Source organism: Labrus mixtus, chromosome 8 (assembly GCF_963584025.1).
Source record: "Labrus mixtus chromosome 8, fLabMix1.1, whole genome shotgun sequence".
Classification (NCBI taxonomy): Eukaryota; Metazoa; Chordata; class Actinopteri; order Labriformes; family Labridae; genus Labrus; species Labrus mixtus.
In genome coordinates this window covers 1,305,365-1,330,599 of record NC_083619.1, presented here as the reverse complement: position 1 = coordinate 1,330,599, position 25,235 = coordinate 1,305,365, and the positions used below count along the sequence as shown (strand labels likewise).

At 41.0% G+C, this 25,235-nt stretch overlaps 2 protein-coding genes across 2 annotated transcripts in view; one reads left to right on the top strand and one right to left on the bottom strand.

The window, feature by feature from the left end:
• blvra (biliverdin reductase A) overlaps window positions 1-16,050 on the top strand; it is a 21,234-nt gene extending 5,184 nt beyond the window's left edge. Inside the window, exons 3-8 of the mRNA XM_061043758.1 lie at window positions 3,216-3,335; window positions 10,033-10,130; window positions 10,784-10,891; window positions 11,357-11,525; window positions 12,234-12,484; window positions 15,843-16,050. Of these exons, the coding sequence (XP_060899741.1) occupies window positions 3,216-3,335; window positions 10,033-10,130; window positions 10,784-10,891; window positions 11,357-11,525; window positions 12,234-12,484; window positions 15,843-16,045 (949 nt within the window). The 3' untranslated portion in view covers window positions 16,046-16,050. The remainder of the gene's footprint in view (window positions 1-3,215; window positions 3,336-10,032; window positions 10,131-10,783; window positions 10,892-11,356; window positions 11,526-12,233; window positions 12,485-15,842) is intronic.
• On the bottom strand, window positions 14,634-25,235 carry dusp12 (dual specificity phosphatase 12). The gene is made up of 8 exons (XM_061043759.1): window positions 25,061-25,235; window positions 24,324-24,588; window positions 19,756-19,869; window positions 19,462-19,580; window positions 19,068-19,149; window positions 17,930-18,021; window positions 15,531-15,610; window positions 14,634-15,300 (listed from the first exon to the last, which is right to left on the bottom strand). Exons 2-8 carry the CDS (start codon window positions 24,584-24,586, stop codon window positions 15,157-15,159), a joined length of 894 nt encoding a protein of 297 aa, XP_060899742.1. The 5' UTR covers window positions 24,587-24,588; window positions 25,061-25,235; the 3' UTR covers window positions 14,634-15,156.

Below are 25,235 nucleotides of genomic sequence, written 5' to 3'. Positions count from 1 at the left end.
CGTAGACGCAGTGGTCGGCCAAGGAAACTTAGTGCAGCAGATGAAAAACACATCAAGCTTATTTCCCTTTGAAATCTGAAGATGTCCAGCAGTGCCATCAGCTCTGAACTGGCAGAAACCAGTGGGACCCAGGTACACCCATCTACTGTCCGGAGAAGTCTGGCCAGAAGTGGTCTTCATGGAAGAGTTACAGCCAAAAAGCCATACCTCCGACATGGAAACAAGGCCAAGCAACTCTACTATGCACGAAAACATAGGAACTGTGCTCTGGACTGATGAGTCAAAATAATGAGTGTCTGCAGGCAACAGTGAAGCATGGTGGAGGTTCCTTGCAAGTTTGGGGCTGCATTTCTGCAAATGGAGTTGGAGATTTGGTCAGGATTAATGGTATCCTCAATGCTGAGAAATACAGGCAGATACTTATCCATCATGCAATACCGTCAGGGAGGCGTATAATTGGCCCAAAATTTATTCTGCAGCTGGACAACGACCCCAAACATACAGCCAAGGTCATTAAGAACTATCTTCAGCGTAAAGAAGAACAAGAAGTCCTGGAAGTGATGGCATGGCCCCCACAGAGCCCTGATCTCAACATCAGCGAGTGTGTCTGGGATTACATGAAGAGACAGAAGGATTTGAGGAAGCCTACATCCACAGAAGATCTGTGGTTAGTTCTCCAAGATGTTTGGAACAACCTACCAGCTGAGTTCCTTCAAAAACTGTGTGCAAGTGTACCTAGAAGAATTGATGCTGTCTTGAAGGCAAAGGGTGGTCACACCAAATATTGATTTGATTTAGATTTATCTCCTGTTCATTCACTGCATTTTGTTAATTGATGAAAATAAACTATGAACACTTCCATTTTTGAAAGCATTCTTAGTTTACAGCATTTTTTCATACCTGCCTAAAACCTTTGCACAGTACTGTATATAATTAAATAAATATAGAAACATGTACATTAATGTCCCATTCATTCATGTCACACAAATCTTAATACACACACACACACATACGCGCGCACATACGCACGCACACACACACACACACACACACACACACACACACACACACACACGTGTCCTTGTCCTGTGTTCTCCTGCCAGCCATGTCACAGATTGTTTCATAGATTTTAGAATGCTTCTTTGATACATTTCCATACGACATTGAATTGTTTAACCTTGTTGTAATCTTCAGATAAAGCCTTTTCTATAGTCAAATAATATCTCATCAATTCTTTCCTAATATGAAGAGAAGGGGCCTCTTTGTTCTTCCAGTGTTTTAAAATCAGCTTTTTATAAATGAGGGCAGAGAACAGAATCTGCCATCCCAAAGGATAATGTATTTCTTCGGCATTCTGGAAAATACACACTTTTTGTTTAACATATAACAGACATCCATTCTTGAATCTCACTCCACACTTGGTTCACTTTAGTACAAGACCAAAATGAGTGCATAAGGGAGTCAGGAGATCCACACTTCACACACTGATCAGAGGAGTTAGGATAAAACTTGTGGATTTGATCTCGGGTGTAATATATTCTTGTCATCAGATATTGTATTAATCGCAGGTTTTCATTTGTAGTAATGCTGTGTGAAGTATAGACATTTCTTCCACTTTGTGGCGGCATCTTTGAAATGAAGGTCTTTATTCCATTTATCGTACAACATTTGCATTGAGTAAAGTTTAGATTGTTCCTTAAGCAGCATGTTGTACACTGAATCATATTCTAAATCAAAATGTTCTGTAATCCAGTTTCTAAGCTGTAAATACTTAAAAAGTTCTTTATTTTCTAACCTAAATGTGTTCTGGAGTTCTATAAATGACTGAAGACTATTATTCTTAATTATGTCTGAGAGATAATTAATTCCACTTTTACTCCAACTGTCTCAGTTGAGTTCCCTATCTTGGATTTTTATTGATGGGTTATCCCAGATCTGTGTGTTCTGAGGTATCCTACATTGCACTACTAATATGTCTTTTATTTTCTTCCATGATTTGAATGTAGTGTTTATGACACAGTTGGATACTTTTATATTGTGTTTAGTAAACAAAGAAGTGAAAAGGTTGTGGGGAGTTAATTGTTTGCTTTCGATATTTATCCAAGGGTCTTCTTTTATATGATTTATTATGCGGTCGATGTAAAGCATCTGTGAGGCGTAGTAATACAGTTCTAGATTTGGTAACTTGAGCCCTCCCTCTGTTCTGTCGTTATAAAGAAGAGTTCTGCTCAGCCGGTGGGCTTTCTTTGACCAGATGGAGGAAATTAAAGCATTGGTTCGTGTAAAAAATAGTTTTGGAGGAATTACAGGTATGGTTTGGAAAGTAAATAGAAATGAAGGTAACCATATCACTTTGAATAAATGTATCCTTCCAATTAAGTTAATTGGTAGATCCATCCACTTTTTGATGCTACTTCTTAGTTCTTTTACCAAGGACAATAAGTTGTCCTTGATTTATGTTTTTTTGTCAGAACTTACAATGCAACCTAAGTATTTTATCTTTATTATTATTGTAATAATTTCTTCTGGAAATTCCTACATTTCTAATACTTTAAAGAGGTAGGCGCCCACTCCAAACGGCCAAAGGCTTTCTCTGCGTCAACCACCATCAGTGTCAAATCTATTTTTTTCTTTTTAGCATATTGGGTTAACGAAATACAGGTTCTAACATTTGTTTTAAGACTTCTATCTTTACGAGTTTAATCTTGATGTTTTTAACATGGCCCTAATCCTCCGTCGTACATATCATGGAAAGAGGTTGATAAATGGTTTATGCATTAGAGCTGGATGTGCATGAAAATACAGGACATGTCATGTCTGTATTTATTCAGTAAGGAAGAATGCATTTAATTTATCCAAGGCAGGTTCCTGCCTTTTTACCCACCATCAATCAATCAATCCTTATTTGTATAGCGGCAACTCACAACAGGTGTTATCTGGAGACACTTTACAAAAAGCAGGTAAAAGACCTTACTCTTTGACCTTACCATCAGTTGGAAATTACTTTGAATTCCCTCCAGTGGCACTTGTTGTTGTTAGATTGCCACTACACGCCCCTTTGGTTGAAGGAATAAATGTTGAATATACAGTAGAGCTTTAGAGTGTTTTTTTGTATTAGACAGTACACCGCCTGCAAAATGGCTTTTTAAAAATACATTATTTTAAAAGAAGTAAATGTTAAACATGGTTTACCTGACTGATGTTTTTGTAAACAGGAGAAGCCTGGACCCTCAGCAGGGGATATGTCAGATCCCAATTCAAAAGGCTTTGAGCAGAGAGGACATTCATGTGGCTTTCATCTGCACTGAGAATGTGTTGCATGAAGAGAACATCAGGTAATTTCAGTTTTTACAGCGTACCCAGAACATCCATACATTTACAAGTAAACAGAAGACAGGAGTATGTCAGAGACCATAAATACATCAGTACATGGACTGAGGTGCACACTGGCACCCTCATGTGGCCCCATGTGGAATGACCTTTAAAGGGCTGTGCAAAGATTACAAAAAAAACACAGTTAAAGTTTAAAACAGTAATAAATAAATAGATAAATGAGGTACTGTAGGATACTTTGCACTTTACATTTTATTATTTCTGAGCACATTCTACAGCTGTAAGGATCACAAAAATAAACCTCTACGTGGTTAAACACAAGAACAAAGAATCAAATAAGATAATCCAATTCCGTTTTTTATACCAGGTGTCTACTGTGGAGAGAACAGCCCATTCTATTATTAGTGGTTTAGACGACCTGCTTTTCCCACAGGAAACGCTATTCTATCTGCTGGGCTCCCATTCTTTATAACAATAATATAAAGGCTAGTCCTGTCCTTCAGACCATCAAAGAATCAAAGAAATCAAAAGTGATGAGACTTCAAAAAAATGATCAAAAATTATGTAAGATTCTGTTACAGACTGAATGACCCTTTACAAGACCTGCAGCTGGAGCTACCCCCTTTATAAGACCTGCAGCTGGAGCTACCCCCTTTACAAGACCTGCAGCTGGAGCTACCCCCTTTACAAGACCTGCAGCTGGAGCTACCCCCTTTATAAGACCTGCAGCTGGAGCTACCCCCTTTACAAGACCTTCAGCTGGAGCTACCTCCTTTATAAGACCTGCAGCTGGAGCTACCCCCTTTACAAGACCTGCAGCTGGAGCTACCCCCTTTATAAGACCTGCAGCTGGAGCTACCCCCCTTATAAGACCTGCAGCTGGAGCTACCCCCTTTACAAGACCTGCAGCTGGAGCTACCCCCTTTATAAGACCTGCAGCTGTAGCTACCCCCTTATAAGACCTGCAGCTGTAGCTACCCCCTTTACAAGACCTGCAGCTGGAGCTACCCCCTTTACAAGACCTGCAGCTGTAACTACCCCCTTTACAAAACCTGCAGCTGTAGGTACCCCCTTTACAAGACCAGCAGCTGTAGCTACCCCCTTTATAAGACCTGCAGCTGTAGGTACCCCCTTTACAAGACCTGCAGCTGTAGCTACCCCCTTTACAAGACCTGCAGCTGTAGGTACCCCCTTTACAAGACCTGCAGCTGTAGCTACCCCCTTTACAAGACCTGCTACCCTCTTTACAAGACCTGCAGCTATAGCTACCCCCTTTACAAGACCTGCAGCTGTAGCTACCCCCTTTACAAGACCTGCAGCTGTAGCTACCCCCTTTACAAGACCTGCAGCTGTAACTATCCCCTTTACAAGACCTGCAGCTGTAGCTACCCCCTTTACAAGACCTGCAGCTGGAGATACCCCATTTACAAGACCTGCAGCTGTAACTACCCCCTTTACAAGACCTGCAGCTGTAGCTACCCCCTTTACAAGACCTGCAGCTGTAACTACCCCCTTTACAAGACCTGCAGCTGGAGCTACCCCCTTTACAAGACCTGCAGCTGTAACTACCCCCTTTACAAGACCTGCAGCTGTAGCTACCCCCTTTACAAGACCTGCTACCCTCTTTACAAGACCTGCAGCTATAGCTACCCCCTTTCAAGACCTGCTACCCTCTTTACAAGACCTGCAGTTATAGCTACCCCCTTTACAAGACCTGCAGCTGTAGCCACCCTCTTTACAAGACCTTCAGCTGTAGCCACCTCCTTTACAAGACCTGCAGCTGTAACTACCCCCTTTACAAGACCTGCAGCTGGAGCTACCCCCTTTATAAGACCTGCAGCTGGAGCTACCCCCTTTATAAGACCTGCAGCTGGAGCTACCCCCTTTACAAGACCTGCAGCTGGAGCTACCCCCTTTATAAGACCTGCAGCTGGAGCTACCCCCTTTACAAGACCTGCAGCTGGAGCTACCCCCTTTATAAGACCTGCAGCTGTAGCTACCCCCCTTATAAGACCTGCAGCTGGAGCTACCCCCTTTACAAGACCTGCAGCTGGAGCTACCCCCTTTATAAGACCTGCAGCTGGAGCTACCCCCTTATAAGACCTGCAGCTGGAGCTACCCCCTTTACAAGACCTGCAGCTGGAGCTACCCCCTTTATAAGACCTGCAGCTGTAGCTACCCCCTTATAAGACCTGCAGCTGTAGCTACCCCCTTATAAGACCTGCAGCTGTAACTACCCCCTTTACAAGACCTGCAGCTGTAACTACCCCCTTTACAAAACCTGCAGCTGTAGGTACCCCCTTTACAAGACCAGCAGCTGTAGCTACCCCCTTTATAAGACCTGCAGCTGTAGGTACCCCCTTTACAAGACCTGCAGCTGTAGCTACCCCCTTTACAAGACCTGCAGCTGTAGGTACCCCCTTTACAAGACCTGCAGCTGTAGCTACCCCCTTTACAAGACCTGCTACCCTCTTTACAAGACCTGCAGCTATAGCTACCCCCTTTACAAGACCTGCAGCTGTAGCTACCCCCTTTACAAGACCTGCAGCTGTAGCCACCCTCTTTACAAGACCTGCAGCTGTAGCTACCCCATTTACAAGACCTGCAGCTATAGCTACCCCCTTTCAAGACCTGCTACCCTCTTTACAAGACCTGCAGTTATAGCTACCCCCTTTACAAGACCTGCAGCTGGAGCTACCCCCTTTATAAGACCTGCAGCTGGAGCTACCCCCTTATAAGACCTGCAGCTGGAGCTACCCCCTTTACAAGACCTGCAGCTGGAGCTACCCCCTTTATAAGACCTGCAGCTGTAGCTACCCCCTTATAAGACCTGCAGCTGTAGCTACCCCCTTATAAGACCTGCAGCTGTAACTACCCCCTTTACAAGACCTGCAGCTGTAACTACCCCCTTTACAAAACCTGCAGCTGTAGGTACCCCCTTTACAAGACCAGCAGCTGTAGCTACCCCCTTTATAAGACCTGCAGCTGTAGGTACCCCCTTTACAAGACCTGCAGCTGTAGCTACCCCCTTTACAAGACCTGCAGCTGTAGGTACCCCCTTTACAAGACCTGCAGCTGTAGCTACCCCCTTTACAAGACCTGCTACCCTCTTTACAAGACCTGCAGCTATAGCTACCCCCTTTACAAGACCTGCAGCTGTAGCTACCCCCTTTACAAGACCTGCAGCTGTAGCCACCCTCTTTACAAGACCTGCAGCTGTAGCTACCCCATTTACAAGACCTGCAGCTGTAACTATCCCCTTTACAAGACCTGCAGGTGTAGCTACCCCCTTTACAAGACCTGCAGCTGGAGCTACCCCATTTACAAGACCTGCAGCTGGAGCTACCCCCTTTACAAGACCTGCAGCTGTAACTACCCCCTTTACAAGACCTGCAGCTGGAGCTACCCCCTTTATAAGACCTGCAGCTGGAGCTACCCCCTTTACAAGACCTGCAGCTGGAGCTACCCCCTTTATAAGACCTGCAGCTGGAGCTACCCCCCTTATAAGACCTGCAGCTGGAGCTACCCCCTTTACAAGACCTGCAGCTGGAGCTACCCCCTTTATAAGACCTGCAGCTGGAGCTACCCCCTTATAAGACCTGCAGCTGGAGCTACCCCCTTTACAAGACCTGCAGCTGGAGCTACCCCCTTTATAAGACCTGCAGCTGTAGCTACCCCCTTATAAGACCTGCAGCTGTAGCTACCCCCTTATAAGACCTGCAGCTGTAACTACCCCCTTTACAAGACCTGCAGCTGTAACTACCCCCTTTACAAAACCTGCAGCTGTAGGTACCCCCTTTACAAGACCAGCAGCTGTAGCTACCCCCTTTATAAGACCTGCAGCTGTAGGTACCCCCTTTACAAGACCTGCAGCTGTAGCTACCCCCTTTACAAGACCTGCAGCTGTAGGTACCCCCTTTACAAGACCTGCAGCTGTAGCTACCCCCTTTACAAGACCTGCTACCCTCTTTACAAGACCTGCAGCTATAGCTACCCCCTTTACAAGACCTGCAGCTGTAGCTACCCCCTTTACAAGACCTGCAGCTGTAGCCACCCTCTTTACAAGACCTGCAGCTGTAGCTACCCCATTTACAAGACCTGCAGCTATAGCTACCCCCTTTCAAGACCTGCTACCCTCTTTACAAGACCTGCAGTTATAGCTACCCCCTTTACAAGACCTGCAGCTGGAGCTACCCCCTTTATAAGACCTGCAGCTGGAGCTACCCCCTTATAAGACCTGCAGCTGGAGCTACCCCCTTTACAAGACCTGCAGCTGGAGCTACCCCCTTTATAAGACCTGCAGCTGTAGCTACCCCCTTATAAGACCTGCAGCTGTAGCTACCCCCTTATAAGACCTGCAGCTGTAACTACCCCCTTTACAAGACCTGCAGCTGTAACTACCCCCTTTACAAAACCTGCAGCTGTAGGTACCCCCTTTACAAGACCAGCAGCTGTAGCTACCCCCTTTATAAGACCTGCAGCTGTAGGTACCCCCTTTACAAGACCTGCAGCTGTAGCTACCCCCTTTACAAGACCTGCAGCTGTAGGTACCCCCTTTACAAGACCTGCAGCTGTAGCTACCCCCTTTACAAGACCTGCTACCCTCTTTACAAGACCTGCAGCTATAGCTACCCCCTTTACAAGACCTGCAGCTGTAGCTACCCCCTTTACAAGACCTGCAGCTGTAGCCACCCTCTTTACAAGACCTGCAGCTGTAGCTACCCCATTTACAAGACCTGCAGCTGTAACTATCCCCTTTACAAGACCTGCAGGTGTAGCTACCCCCTTTACAAGACCTGCAGCTGGAGCTACCCCATTTACAAGACCTGCAGCTGGAGCTACCCCCTTTACAAGACCTGCAGCTGTAACTACCCCCTTTACAAGACCTGCAGCTGTAGCTACCCCCTTTACAAGACCTGCAGCTGTAACTACCCCCTTTACAAGACCTGCAGCTGGAGCTACCCCCTTTACAAGACCTGCAGCTGTAACTACCCCCTTTACAAGACCTGCAGCTGTAGCTACCCCCTTTACAAGACCTGCTACCCCCTTTACAAGACCTGCAGCTATAGCTACCCCCTTTCAAGACCTGCTACCCTCTTTACAAGACCTGCAGTTATAGCTACCCCCTTTACAAGACCTGCAGCTGTAGCCACCCTCTTTACAAGACCTTCAGCTGTAGCCACCCCCTTTACAAGACCTGCAGCTGTAGCTACCCCCTTTACAAGACCTACAGCTGTAGCTACCCCCTTTACAAGACCTGCAGCTGTAGGTACCCCCTTTACAAGACCTGCAGCTGTAGGTACTCCCTTTACAAGACCCTTCAATCCTCTTTACAAGACCTGCAGCTATAGCTACACCCTTTACAAAACCTGCAGCTGTAGGTACCCCCTTTACAAGACCTGCTACCCTCTTTACAAGACCTGCAGCTGTAGCTACCCCCTTTACAAGACCTGCAGCTATAGCTACCCCCTTTACAAGACCTGCAGCTGTAGCCATCCTCTTTACAAGACCTGCAGCTGTAGCTACCCCCTTTACAAGACCTGCAGCTGTAGGTACCCCCTTTACAAGACCTGCAGCTGTAGGTACTCCCTTTACAACACCTGCTATCCTCTTTACAAGACCTGCAGCTATAGCTACACCCTTTACAAAACCTGCAGCTGTAGGTACCCCCTTTACAAGACCTGCTACCCTCTTTACAAGACCTGCAGCTGTAACTAGGACATTTGACATTAATTAATAAAACCTGCTGTTTTCTCTATGTTACATCGTTTCAAAACAACAACAACATCTGATCAGGAAATTTGAAAAAAGCTGCTCAATTTAAACGTGCAGATTCACTTTAAAGGCTAAGAGAAGTCAGAAAATAAAAATCTCAAGAGATTTAGTTTTCTCCAAGTGATGGATATTTCCACCACACCTTTCATAGCTTGAAAGGGAAACTTCAAGGGGTCTACATTTTTTTACTCTAAGGAGACAACCTCATCCTTTCAAATTCTCTTAAAATCTTTCATGCATTAATCTTCAGGTAATTGTCAAGAATCAGCAAACATCTGAAAGGGATTCCCCAGAAGCCTGTGAAGATATTTTTTTTTTCATAGAAACCAGCCCCTTGAAACTAGAGCGACGGAATTATATGTGCTTTACAAGTCAGCATCATCCACATCATAATGCAAATACATTGCTTGGGCCTTACTTGTATAATGGTTAATGGAGGCCTAGCAAGGCTGCTCTAATGTTGCCATCGCTTAATTGCATTTCTATTTTATTCTTATCGATCATTTTTGCCTTGGTTATTTCACTCCCTTTCAACTTCTTTGGAGTCAGCCTCCTTCTCAAGAGGATCACCTGGTTAGAAGGTCTTTTTGTTGATAACTTTTTGTTGATAACTTAACTCTGTGGTTTGTCATTTGGATAGATAACCTTTTTGATTTAGGATAACAGAGTCCACTCAAAATAAAATATACAAGAATAGACAGTGTCAGAAAGTTTGTCAAAATACTCACAAGCGGTTTGGTCCTTTATAAAATTATAACATAAAGTATATCATTTAAATATAGGAGATTATCTTTGAATCTGCAAGAGGAGTTCAACTCAAACTGGCCTGTAAGAGAAGCAATTTTTGGGAATGGAATCCAGAATTCATTCACATAGTGTTATTAAAATTCTTTGACCAACTCTGGACTCTCTTGTATTTTTTAGAGCTTTCCTGCAGGCAGGTAAACACGTCTGTGTTGAGTATCCCATGACCTTGGACTATAAGGCTGCTGAGGAGCTGTGGGATTTTGCCGAGAAAAAGGGTGATGTGACATTTATTAAGTACTTATGTAAATGGTTGACAGTCACTTCTCCAGTCTTCTGACTACTCAAAGCACTTTTACTTTGCATGTCACATTCACACCCTGATGGTAGAGGCTGCTGTGTAAAGTGACCATCAATATTAATCCCATCATATACATTCACACACCAGAGACGCAGCAGTGGGAGCATATTGGTGTTAAGTCATTGCCCAAGGACACTTTAACACAGGTCATCAGGAGCTTAGATTGAACCCCTGACCTTCTTGTTGTGAGATGGTCGACTCTACCACTGAGCCACAACGGTCGTTTCAGTTCTACTGTTGTATGTGCAGGTCAGAGAAATGCTTGTAATAGACCATTCACATTATTTCTGAAATAATACATCATCTAAGCAATGGTTCATCAGTTTGTTTCCCTTAGGGCTGTACAAAGTATTGTTTCATCATCAACACATCATCAGATGCATGAGTCACACTTGCAATCTCAAGTAAGACAAATGAACTAAAGAAGTTTATAGAGCTTAATGTGTAAGGGAGACATGGAGCCAACATGTGTATTTCTTATTTGTTGTGTTATTTCTCTGCACAAGACCCTTGGTCAACTGTATGTTGGTATTCATGAGTTTTATTTAAAGTTTTTTTTTTCAATAATAGGAGTGATTCTCCATGAGGAACACATCGAGCTGCTATCAGAAGACTACAAAGCTCTTAAGAGAGAAGTAGAGGGTAAAGTCCTGCAAGAAGGAACCCTTCATTTTACTGGTGAGTAATCAGGAGTGTGACTTTTATATTTCCATTTACCGTGAAAATATATCATAGTTAAGTTTTAGAATATTATGGAAGCCCATTTCCGCCAGTTAGTAAAAAATAAAAATGAAAACTTGGCTTTGTTGAGATTTTTTTTTTTGCCCATATTAAATCATAATTATGAGATAAAAAGTCATAATTATTATTTTGACTTTTTATCTCATAATTATGATTTAATATGGGCACAAAAAAATCTCAACAAAGCCAAGTTTTCATTTTTATTCTTTTGGGTTAGGTTTAGAAAATGGGCTTCCATAGAATCTGGCTCGATGGTGTTCACGGATTATTAAGGGTTAGGGTTAGGTCTTGTTCATTGCATTGAATACTTTAACTGTCATATTAAAATGGTATTTTGGGGTTAGAAGGCTACATGCCCATAGAAATGGAGTCATTATGTTTGTATATTGCATTTTACACAAGGTGGACCTCTGAAACCTGGAGCTGGTTTCCCATCATTCTCTGGCATTGCTCGCCTCACCTGTTTGGTTGAGTGGTTTGGTGAGCTGTCAGTTACCGCAGCCACCATGGACCACCATTCTGATAGAAACTACAGTAAAATGACTGCTACGCTTCTTACTGTTGACAACAGGTGAGAAAGTATCAGCATGCATTTCTTCCAGTGTGGCTATACCTATTGACAAAAAAAAAACAGAATCCACTTAAGATGTTGGTTCAACCTTAATATCTGACCTTGTAACGTTCTGTCTGTCCCTTCATTTTGTTCTTGAATGCTGGTGGGGGGAAGGTGAAATAGGGAGGGCAGAGACTTGTTCAAAAAGTTTAATCAGGATAAGAATGATACAGATTTTGAAATCCACTTTTTTCTATCCAGAATAAGATAATCAATCTTACTTTCTGCCTGTTTTTTACAACCCTATCACTACATTATTTAATTTGTGGCTTTAGCAAGGACACAGTATACAAATATTAAAAAGTAAATACATCATTATAAAAATGGTTTGACCAATTTAAACATTTTCTAAGAGTTGTTCCTGTAATCCAGAATCCAGCTCTCCGTTGGGATCAGTGTAATCTTGGGTTTTGGATCAACATTATCCCAATGCGACTCAAAAGTTTGAAACAACATCAAGAAAGACAGGATTGGATTATCTGATCATCATTCATTTTTTCTTTTGAACAACCCAATTTCTAGATTTCATTCTATTTGATAGCTTTAGTCTTCTCAGATTGCTTTTGTACACCTGCGCCCATGATAGTTAAGGGACCACACACAAGTGACTTTGCGAGGACAGTTTTAAAATATAATAAACCTGAATTAATATCTCTGTCCTTACAGACCTTTGACATGGATTGAGGAACGGGGACCAAACCTGCAAAGGGCCAAGCACATCAATTTTCAATTCGACACCTGCACTCTTACTCAGATCCCTCCCACACCCAGAGGGGCTGTGGGCCTCTTCATGCAGGATTTAACCTACTTCTCTGCCAAGCTAACAGGTCAAGTGAGCCAGGAGGAGCTTCAGTGGGAAAAACAACGAGTCCTACACTGTCTGAAACTGGCAGAGACAATACAACAATTTTGCCAAGGTTAAATGGATAATCTTCAATTATGAAATCAAAATAGTGATTGTAGACTTTAGACTCTTTATTGTCATTCAAATTGTACTTTACAGTGCAGATAAGAACAACATTTTGTCGCAGTTTGCTCGAAATAGTGCAGAATAAAAAAAACAGCAGCAAGTATTTACATAAGAATAAGGTGCAGACATAAATAGGTATAAAAAGGACACTATGTATAAAATTGCTATAAAAGGTATCAAATATATTGCACATGTGTACTGTTATATTATATTGCACAGTCCAGTGAGGTAGTCCTGTGTGGGGATTTGAGGGCTTATTATTTTTCCTTCTTATGGCCTGTGGGAAGAAGCTGTTGCAGAACCTGGTTGTTCTGCTTCGAAGGCTGCGGAACCTCTTTCCAGAGTCCAGCAGTGAGAACAGTCCATGGTCGGGTGGGAGGTGTCATTTCTGATTTTCTGAGCCCTGGATAGGCAGCGTTTTTTAGCGATCTCCTGGATGGGAGGGAGTGAAGTCCTGATGATTTTTTCTGCCGAAATTGTACATTTTTATGTATTTTTATTTATAGTGTGTTCAACTCTAAAGTTATTGACCTGCTCTCTAACATATTTTAATTTTTTTTATTTTATTTGACCAGGTAATTAACCCATTGAGATCGAGATCTCTTTCACAAGGTTGACCTGGCCAAGAGAGCACACGTCATAATAAATATTACACGATAAAGAAACAGTTTACAAACTAAAAGTTAAGAGACAAAAACAATTACAATGTTCAAATTAGTTTACAGATAAAGTGCAGAGTCGTGACCACGGATTACAATTCACAAACACAGGCACTGTCCAATGGTCTCGCGTATTTTATCTTTTAAGATCCAAAGGCTTGAAGTGAAATGAGATCTGCCATTTTCAAGTCATTTTCCACGCGGAGGGAGCAGCAAAACTGAACGCTCTTTTCCCGAGCTCAGTGTGAAAATGAGGAACAGACAGTTTAAAAACATCACAGGAATGCACTATGGCATAGTGGCTTCTGGTTCTTTGGAGGTATGAACATAAATAAGAAGGAACCAAACCAAGAAGTGTGTACCTTCAAGGATGGCCAATCAGATTTAGTGTACAGGTCACATCAACAGGGCAGCTGTGGCTCAGTTGGTAGAGTCGTCACCTCTCAACCAGAAGGTCCAGGGTTCGATCCCCAGCTGAGGAATGTGTCCTTGGGCAAGACACTTAGCCCTGAATTTCTCCCTCTGCTTCAGTGGCGGTGTATTAAGTCTCCATTTTATTATTGAAACAAACAACCAAATTAATTTAGCTATAAACTATTCAAAGATTGTTTTTTACAGATGTTGGTTCCCACTCCTCTTAAAGGAGTCTGCCTATTACCTCTTTGTAAGGCATATGGTATATCTGCTGTGTATTTAATGCTGTTCATCTCTCCCTCTGAAAAGTACAATGAAACATTAACGTGTTCATTTCTCACTTATTAGACTAAAACTAAATGTATCAGCAAGATGGTGCCTGAGACAAAAGTTACACATGCCACCAAATGACACACTGTGTCCGAGTGTGAAGCTCAAAGCTTTGAATCCTTTTCGAGCACAAATAGAAATATGCTCTCGAGCGTCATAATTCTGACACTTGTATACACTTGTTTTTTTCCGGTTGTTTGCTTACCAGGTGAAAATTAAACACATTTTTGCCTCTACAATATTTTTTTTATTTTTTGCATTTGCTTTAAAATCCTGTTGATAAAAACTGTGCCTCAATAAACTGGTTTGTTTGGACAGTTTCAAAGTGCAGATTTACTTAATACTTTTCTGTGAAGTACTTTTTGTCTTACCGTCTAAACTTGACTTTTCCCCCGAAATACACAATCACACTAAGGTCTAATTTCTTCAGGTATTCATTTAGAATGTTTATTTTAAGACATGGAGTCATAAAATTATTGAAGAAAAATTCTTACAACATTGAATTATTAATCATTTTTATTGTTATTTTTAGAGATAAAAACCTAAAAATATATAACAGCTTTAACCCCGCTAGCCTCGATGTCACCTACTGTGCAGAAAAACGTTCCTTCAGAAAACAGCCTCCGCGTCTTTGGAGTCCCCCAAGGAGAAGAGGGGAAAATACATCAAAAGTACATTTGAATTTTCCTCGGGATCAATAAAGTATTTTTTTTTTTTGATTAAGCCTACCCTGTAGAAATCATAAAAAAGAAAGGAATATGCACTGCACTGAGGACACTTCTTACAAAAAATCAGCAAAGTTAAGAGATTTTAGCTCTGCACTGTACTACTGCGTCCACGAACCAGAGGAGTCGTCACAGAGATTTCTTCAAACAGCTCAAAATGTTACACTAACATTCACACATAAGAAACTATATGCAGTCAATTTATCTCCAAACTGAACCATTATTTAATATGATCTATGTTTACAATAATTCAAAAGAATGTGGCCACTCTCCAAATGAAGTGAATTATGGATAGAAATGAATCAGATTCAGATGGATAGCATCTCAAATGGTAAATAATGTAACTCCATTTATGCAGAATGAAAAAGGCATCTCTTTGATGTGGGCAGAGGTGTTTTTTCCCATGTTCACGTTGCCCCGTTGGTCTTGTAAATGATTGGCTGTTCCACTGTTGGTGTGTTGTTCTGCCTTTAGACACTTCTTCAGTTGTGTTATTTGTGTACATTGAGGTGTCGAATCTCGTCCACTCGGTTGCGGTGCAGCTGAAAGGCAGGAGTGACCCAGCGACCACACGAACACCGATCTCCACACCAGCTGAATGAGCCTAGCTTAGAGCTACACTTAGGACACAGGAGCTACAAACAAAAAAATACACAAACCCAAACATGGTAAACACCCACAATGACAGAAACACACTGATACCATAAGATATCAGAGACGAGAGAGAACTGGCTTTAAATGAAAGCTTAACCACATGAAAATGTTCAAATTAGTGAACTTTAAAGTAGTTCAACTCACTGTGAAAACATCCCTTCAGTATGTCATGTCCTTTAATAGAACTTGTTCTGTGTAGTTAATGCCATACCTGTCCATCCATGACTCCAAGCAACGCTTTTTCCATCCACTGCACTGGTTCAATGAAGTAAGACGTACACTGGATGTCTCCTTGACAAGAAAACATTTAAAGTCATTATAATCAGAAACATGAGACTAGAAGAAAGTGCTCTCCTTTTATAGAAGGTGATTTACTCCAGTAAAGTGTATGAGCTCAATTGAAGATGTTTTGGTTCTCTTCATACTGGTTTATTGTTGTTGATGTTGAAATGGTGTCTATGGCTACTTCTCATGTCTCTTATTTTTCGTTTCCTCTCTCCTCGATCCTCGCTTGAACTGGAAGTCATTCCGTGCCGCCATGTTGAAGGACGTCTCAAGTCGCTTATTTCGGCAGCGAGGAGCGAGGGAATAACCCTGAGGAGCTATGATCAAGGAAACATGAGAGCATCTTTCCAGAAAGTCTTTTTACTGACAGACACGCCCCCCCTTATCGAATATCACTCATTGATTGGACGCTGCAGCGGATCAGACTTCAATGAAACTTAGTAACATTAGCAGTGTTTTTATAACGGAGAAAAGACGGACACAGCTGACTTTTAAACAGACTGTAAACATCTGTCAGTTTGTAAAGAGTCTGTGATGAGCTGGAGTTAAAATAGTGTTTAACATGAAGCTTAACAACCAAATATGAAGTATAAGTTCTATAAAAATTAATGTGAGTGTCGGTTGATCACTCCCGGTTTTTATATTTGATTCGTTTTTTTGATTCACCATCAAACAAAAAGTCTGTTCATTTAAATGTTCAAACCAAAAGATCATAAACGACTCCTTCATTATTAGAACAGCTGATAACAGTTAGAAACATGTTTTACATTCATCATGACCGTTAATGATCGTATGGTTTGAAAATGTCATGCATCCTGTTTTGCTGAAATTTTGATCCTTCTAAAACATTCTCGATAATCCTGATACATCCTTAGTGTTTTCTAAAATACAGAGTTCACTCTCAGATTATCAGTAAAAACAAATAATGAATCATTTAATATGAAAGCTTTGAGCCTGTAGAAATGGTGGTTAGTGTTTTTTATTAGTAGACTGCAGGTTGTTCTTCATGTACAGGTGTTTGTTATCAGATTAAACACTGTTACTGTGTGTATTTGATTATAAATAACACAGTGTGTATTTGTGTGGCGATAAACAGCTGTTAAAGTCGACTGACAGCTGAATGTGATCAGCTGTCATCATCACAAATGGACGTCGCTTCACGTGATGCTACAGAGGAAAGGACGTCTCATGTCTCTTAAAACATATCTCCTCATTTCCTCTCTCCTCTGCTTCATTTCCTCTCTCCTCTCCATGCATCTCTGGTGGGAGGGACTAAGACGCAAGTTAGGGAAGCAAGTGGAGGAAATATGGATGTAATTTGAGAAGACATGAGAAGTTCCCTTTGATGGATTAGTTTTTGCTTACAATGCTGATTGCTTGATGATATTTCATTCCATTTGTTTTATTTAATTCTTTTTATGACGTACAATGGAGACAAATACTTTTTTTTATATATATATTAATAATAATAATAAATGTTATTTTTAAGCACCTTTCAAGACACACAAGACACACTGTACAACAATCAACATTTAAAATACAACGATGGATAAAATCAGCATACAATAAAAGAAATGAAATGTAGGACAGTGTAATTGCAGTTTAAAATGTTAGAGTGAGTAGGCGATCTTGAACAGATGGGTTTTGAGTCTGGATTTGAAGATGGGGAGAGAGTCAATGTTGCGTATGTCAGGTGGCAGAGAGTTCCAGAGCTGGGGAGCAGAGCAGCTGAAAGCCATGAGAAGACATGTACCTCACCTGAAGAGGTACATGCCCACCCTTTCAGCCACACCTGTCCCATCTCTGATGTGTTTATGTGGGAGCTGACACTTGATTTAAACATGCCCTCATCTAGTCTATATATTAAGGCTTTTGATTTTTAACACAGCAGCATGCCTTGGACTTTTTCAGTTATGTCTCTGATGTACGTCACTTTGGATAAAAGCATCTGCTAAGTGAATTGTAGAATTCTTCCTGACCACAAAGCAGAACACAAGTTTAACCGTTCCTGTTTATGGCTGCATAAAAACCAAATGTGTTTTCTGGTACTAGTTTTGGAGACATTGGATCTGATTTGATGGTAAATGATTACACTGATATCCTTTGGCTGTTCTGTCTCATCTCTTTGTGATTCGCAGACTTTCTTGATGCACATTTAGCTCATATCATGTTCAGAATACAACATTGTTCATCTCTGATCTTTAAAAGATCACCGTCTAGATCTGCTCCTTTTTCAAAGTCTGAGAAAACTATTGTTATGATTTGGCTCTATCTAAATAAAAATGTTGATGATTGATTGACTGAGTGGTTGTTCGGGTTCATTACCAGTGTCGTTAGTGATCTTCTTGTGACCAAAGGCTTGCACTCCTCCTCCTACAGAGTGACTGAGAATACTGGAGCTGTGGAACAGAGCACGTCTGCAGGGGAGACAGAGGAAGCACAGAGATGGAGTCAGGATTATCTTTTCCCCTATTCTTTTGTTTGAATAGATTCTAGAAAACCATTAAGCAAGAGGTGATGTCGACATCAAAAGGAAGAATTAGAGGAAAACAGCAGCTTGATGCTATTTCAGTGTCTTTGTTATGATACAGAATCCCAGCTAAACATTCTTCTTTTAATCCTAATAGAATCCCCAGTACTTATTCTCATGTGCATATCATGTTTTAGCATGCACATGAAAAAAACCCTGTAAATGGGGTTCTCAAAACCTGGAAAATAGTTTTCAAATATTGAAACTTGATTTGGAAAGGCAAATCTTTATGTTGAAACTTTTGACACTTAAAAGTTGAAGGGTGCTCTTAAAATTGACAACATCTTTCACACTAGAGTGTAATTATGGGTATTGCACAAAAAGCTGAATTATTAAAAACAGCCACGTTTATTACCGTAATAATAGTGTGACTGATGTGCAATGGACAAAGCCAACATCATGATAAACTCCCATACTGGTTGCATTATTTTATATATATATATTTAAAAAAATAATGTAATTATGAATATACAGTACGTGTTCAAATGACTTGATATTTGCCCACAAACCTTTGAAAATATTTGCCAACTAAATGAGTGTGTTTTGAAAGGCATTGTGTTTATTTTGATAAAATGAAAAAAACATTTTTGTTAATTACATCACAGTTGTCTCTACAATCATCTGGAAAATATTATTTGCAAATATACAATACCTGCAATTGGCTGAAACACTGTAAACATCAGCACCTAACATCTATTATCATCCTTATAAATATGGAGCTGCTCAACTTTTACTAATATAATTAGCATGATCAGTCTCCTCATTTCATCATCATTACTATTATATGAAATATTAGACTGATCAGTCTATTATATTACACATTATTGTTGTTGATAATTTGGGTATAGCCGTCTCTATTTTTTTCTATTTTATTCTAAGTGACTTGAGATAAAGTTTGTTATGCGATGGTGCCATACGAATAACGATTGATACCTGCACTTCCTACAACGGTAAGACACTTCAGAGGAGGTGGCGGGGTCAACAGCAAAAAGGTCTTTGGGAACAAACTGCAACTCTACACACACACACACACACACACACACACACACACACACACACACACACACACACACACACACACACACACACACACACACACACACACACACACACACACACACACACACACACACACACACACACACACACACACACACACACACACACACACACACACACACACACAGTGAAAACATGAGCGACAGTAAGACAGATAGGTATTAACAACAGTCAGTGGATCAGCATATTATAGGTTATAAGCTACCTCAGTTAGCTTAGACACTGATTTCTATAAACAATACTGCGTATGTGGTGTGTGTTTTGTTACCAGGGTATTTCTCAGAGATCTTGGTCAGTCTGTACTGTTTGTAAAGAGGACTAGAGGTGTCCACTTCACAGTCCATGGCTTCATACAGACACAACTGCTGCTCAAAACCACTGTTGACCCTGAAAAATAAAAAGGTTAACTATCGTTTCTTTCTACTCAATATGGACTCCAAGAGCAGAACTTGTGTATGCAGATTCAAAGTGTTGGTCCAAAAAGCAGTAAAGATTAAAGACTACACAAATGAGGCATTCACTCCTGAAGAAGCAGTACAGACACAGGTATACAGGAACTTACTGTACATCGTGTTTAACACTCTTCAGTCTGTGGTAAGCCTCATTGAAGCCAAGATGGTGTCGCTTCATTAGGTAGGCAGTACTTATGGCAGCACTGCGACTCCGACCAGCCTGGCTGACAAATACACACAGAAACAAATTATGACATCAACAATGACCGCAAGGGTTCAGTGCCACATTTAATCAGTTCATCTATAAAAATGTTTATACAATAAGGGCTGTAGCGGTGAAGGACTTCTTCTGTGGTGATTCAGGGTAAACTTTTTTGTGAATCACTTTTCAGAAACTGGCGGCACCCAGGCCAAAGCTGCCCCCTCCAGAAATAACATCTATTATTTAGTGGCTTCTATTTATTTTACTATGTTCTTAACACCAACATGACAATCAGTGACAGACACAAAAATTTGTCATGGAAATATCATTTTGGTGATGTCACACCTGGCCCCCGCATGTCCTGCTCTACAGAGGCCTCGGCATGAACTTCTGTTTTTACAAGAAAACATCTCCATGAACTTCTTCCTTTCTTCAAACTAAGACACAGTCTAGTCCGGCCTTTCCCAAACTCAAAACTGCCACGGGCCACTTTGATATACAAAATCACAAAATAAAAGTTTTGACTACAGCTATAACTTTCAGTAAGGGTAAATTATTGAACATTACAACATGATATTATGGCAAGAGAGACACCAAAGTTTACTGAACAATATGTCCATGAATAGTCATGACACGCCTTACTAATCACTTAAAGGGTTGACTCATGGTGAATCATCATTATTGTGGTATTTCTTTTAGTTTTAAAATTGGTGGAGGGCTTTTCACGGCCCACCTGCAGTACTCTAGTCCCACACTTTGGGAAGCATTGGTCTAGATCAGGGGTGGGCAAACTTTTTGACTCGCGGGCCACAATGGGTTCTAAAATTTGACAGAGGGGCCGGGCCAGGAACAGATGGATGGAGTGTTTGTGTGAACTAATATAAATGACATGTAAAAGCCATTACATGAAAGGATTTGGTATTTAACAGGTAGCAAAGCATGAATATGCAAGGCTCATTGTACAAATTGATTTCCAAATGCATTCATTTAATTAATTTAAATTTTAATAAACACAGTAGAGAAACTCACGTTCAGTTTCAGTGGGAACAGTGTTGTTGATCTCCCTTTTTTGCCAGTGCATTAAAGTCTGGAGTTAGTTTTGTAGTGGTAATTCTCAGGATAGATCCGAGGTGTTGGTCAGTTAACTTGGATCTGTGAGGGGCTTTGTTGATGTTCATGACGCTGAATGTCTGCTCACATACGTAGGTATATCGCTTAGCTCAGGAAATTTGTCGGATTTCCCCATTAACTCCAAAAATGCGCTGATCTCCTCTTTCAGCTCCCACACTCGTTGAAACACTTTGCCCAAACTTAACCAGCGGACACGAGAGTGGTACAGTAAGTCCTGATGATGCGCATCAGTTTCCTCCAGGAACATAATAAACTGACGATGCTGAAGTCCCCTTGCTCGTATCAAGTTAACAAGTTTTACAACTGGATTCACGACATGATTAAGCTGCAATACAGACTTACACAGAGATTCCTGATGGATGATGCAGTGAAGGAAAATAACATCCTGGTCAGGGGTTTCCTCTTTCACTTTATCCTGGATTCTTTTCAGCAGCCCAACATATTTTCCAGTTAAATTTGGCGATCCATCCGTTGTGACATTGGCAAGTTTACTCCAAGGTAGCTTCAATCTCTCGATGACAGCAGACACCTGGTTATACAAGTCCTCTCCTCGCGTTTTTCCTTTCAGGGACTCCATGGTCAAAAACTCCTCCGTTATCTCAAAACTGTCATTAATCCCTCGGATAAAAATGGAGCTGAGCAGTGTCTTTCACGTCATTACTTTCATCCAGCGCTAGTGAATATAACTTAAAGGACTCAGCCTTTTTGTTTAATTCTCTGGCTATATCTTCGTCAATCAGTTCCACACGGTGAGTCACAGTCCTCCGTGATAAACTGATTATTTCAAACTGGCCTTGGCTCTCCGGACACAAGAGACCTGCTGTCTCTACCATGCAGTCTTTTAAAAACTCGCCTTCGGAGAAAGGCTTGCTAGCCTTTGCTAATTTGAATGCCAGCTAAAAACTTGCCTTGGTAGTTGACTCTTGAATCACAGTTTGTTGGTGAAAAAAATGTTGCTGAGTCTGTAAATTATCCTTCAACCTCTGAGCCGTAGCCGCCCGTTCTTGCGTGGACTGCTTGCTAGAGTAGTTAGCATGCTTCGTAGCAAAGTGACGGCTGATACTGTACTCTTTGAAAACTGCGACAGTTTCTTGGCATATCAGCCATACAGCCTTTGATCAGACTTCAGTGAAAAAATATTTAGTTGTCCACTCCGTATTAAACACTCGGCATTCACTGTCCACTTTTCTTTTCTTTGCTCATTTTTACAGAAGGGCTCATACGGGTTCATAGGGCAAAGTGAAAAAGTGAAGAAGGGCGTAATACACCACACTCTGAAGTGCGCCATCTATTGGGGAAACGCGGGCATTACAGGGGAAAACGAACGAGGTTTAATTATAATAAAATTTAATTTAATAATAATATAATTTGGACATGTTCGGCGGGCCGGATTAAAAAGCCCAACGGACCGTATATGGCCCGCGGGCCGTAGTTTGCACATGCCTGGTCTAGACTATGTTTAGCATTAAACTCTTTAATCTGCCCAACAGCAGACGTTACTGATACCCACCCCCTTCTTTTTATTCAACTCTAAAAAACTGTTTTCTCTGCAGACTGTCCTTACACTCTGTAGTTTTAGTCCTTCTACTTCAAAGAGAACTAAACTCAGCAAAGACTACTACTTGACTCAAGATCTTTTATTCAAACAAACTCTTGTTTACAGAAATGCCCATTACACAATACAAGCCCGTTACAGTGTGCGAGCAGTACTGCAGACACCAGATTCACCTTCTCTTTAACAACCTGTCCAGTACCAATTAGCCACAGAATACATAACGACAAGCTTAGTTCTTACTTAATGTGACAAGCCAGACGGCGCAGCTCTGTTTTATCTTTCAATATATTGTTTCTATTGTTTTTACTCACACCTGATTGTAATGCGGCTAAGTGGAAGAATATCTATGAATGGCTGTGATTTTCCTTCAAACGCATATAACTAATCTTTGCACAGTTGATCCATGAAAACAAGAGATTAAAAGATGTCACACTAATAATGAACAGTTAGCATTTTTGACATTTTATTTCTGATGTATTTGTTTGTTGGATACATATTGAAGCAACTGTCAGCAATGGATACTTGATACAGCAATAACAATGACTAATGACGCCACTGAATGAATCAGATGAATTAGAAACAAATATCGGCCTCCTGAACAGTAGGTCCTAAAAGTATACAGCACGGAGAGAAGGGACTGTCTACTGTCAGATTTTGTAGGCACTTTGCAATACGGATGCACCCACTGACCTCTGCCTGTGTTTTGATGTTTTGTTTTTTGTTTGACATGGGGTGTTTCTGCGCAGGGAGCTGCTGGGTTTTTACCAATCAATGACACTCCACAGGTGAGTTAAGGAGATTCAAACCGGCGATAAGATAAGATAATCCTTTATTTATCCCACAATGGGGAAATTTAAAGTGTTACAGCAGCAAAGAGCAAAGATTGCAGACAAAAAGTGAACACAGTACAATTTAAATAAAAAAAGAAAAATTAAGAATGTACAAAAAATAGATACTAAAAAATAGATTTAAAAAATAGATCAGCTATTTGACAAAAGTGTAGTCTGTAATATTCCGTGTAACACAGACATGCACACAGTGCACATAAAGTGTAACATGTTATTTCACAGTGGTTTGATAAACATAATATAACATTAATATAACATTATTATTGCACAAAGTCTGCGTGAATTGTCCAGTTGTGTGTGTGTTTTGTGATCTACTGGGAGCAGGCTTGGTTAAACATTCTGACTGCAGCAGGAAAGAATGACCTGCGGACGTGGATGTAGCAGCAAAGCAGAGAAAACATGATCAGATCGTATAGTGAGGCAAACACCAAGCGGAGGGTGAACCTTCGGTTGGTCTGATTTATTTTTTAGACAGGCAGGTGCCCTGGTGGTTAGCTTGTGCTAGCTTTCGGTAGCTTGTAGTGTAGATACAAGGAGTAAACGTACACACTACGTCCTGAGAGATGTCTGAGAGAAGAGTGTGAGATTCTGGAGGCAATGAGCCCAGGAGGAGTTTGGTCCAGTTTGCATGTTGTGTTTACAAGCTGCATTGAACAATGCTACTGACTCCACCTTTAAAGTGATCAATTATTGAAATGTATTGATGATTCAAACTAATCATTTTAGTCAAAGAATATAACCTAACAGACCAACTATAAGTAAGGCAAAATATCTCTCTTCAAGTTGTGTTTATCAATGAATTAGGAGCAGAAAATAACACTGCATTTTTTCAACTAGTTGCTTTTTATGTCAGTACTCTAGAAAAATCACATCGATGATAACAACTGAAAGAAGAAAGCCGAGTAGGAAAAGAACACATTCTTGTTGGTCTCTGATGCTTACCAGTGAACAAGTGCAGCCCCACCTCCATCCACCGCCATCTGGATGAAAGAGAAGCAGTCATCCATGTGACTCAGGAGGTCGGAGGTTACTTCATCCAGAACATTCACCCATTTCTTGCAGAAGGTCCTATCAGCAGGAAGCGAAGGGGCAGTGTCCACAGAGTCCACAGACAGGATATGAGTGATAGCTGTGTCGGTCAATCCCTGGCTATCATTCAGGTCAGCTGCAGTGCCGATATACAGACCTGGATCCACCAGAAGCATGACTGGAGAGGAGCGACAGACACACAGCTGATTTTTGCACAAACTACATTTTTTTAAATTACACACACATTAAATGTACGTGGCCCTGAATTCAGGCTCTGAATATTTGACACTAAATTATCAAACATTTGAAACTGACAATTCTTACTTCTATGTCCCTAAATATTTACTGCCATTAATGGCCTTGATTAGAAAATCTACACATTTTTGTGAGGGGTGTTGACTTTAAAGATGCTCCATATCTTCCAATAGTCAATTGTGTCAATACATATCACACTTCGTCGCTAACTTTAGCTATATTTATATGGCGAGGTGAGTTTAGGAACTGGTTATCAAAAGGACTGACAGAAGTAATAAAAGTTAATACGTTTTTCATTTTGTTTGATCGTAAACACGACAGGACAAGTGTACTTGTTCATTAGCATGTTGATATGTTCCCACACGATGACCACGAGGATAAGAGGGTTAACTCACCTTCTCTCAGCCTCCCAGATGTTCAAAGCTCTCCCACTGGAAGTCCGCACTTTGCTCTTTAACTTGTGATTAACTCGGTTGAGAATAAATGATCCAAACAGCAAATGATACAGTGTTAAACATTTGTTAAAACGGTGTCGTTTGTAGGGCAGTAGTAGCCTTACTTCTTCTTTGA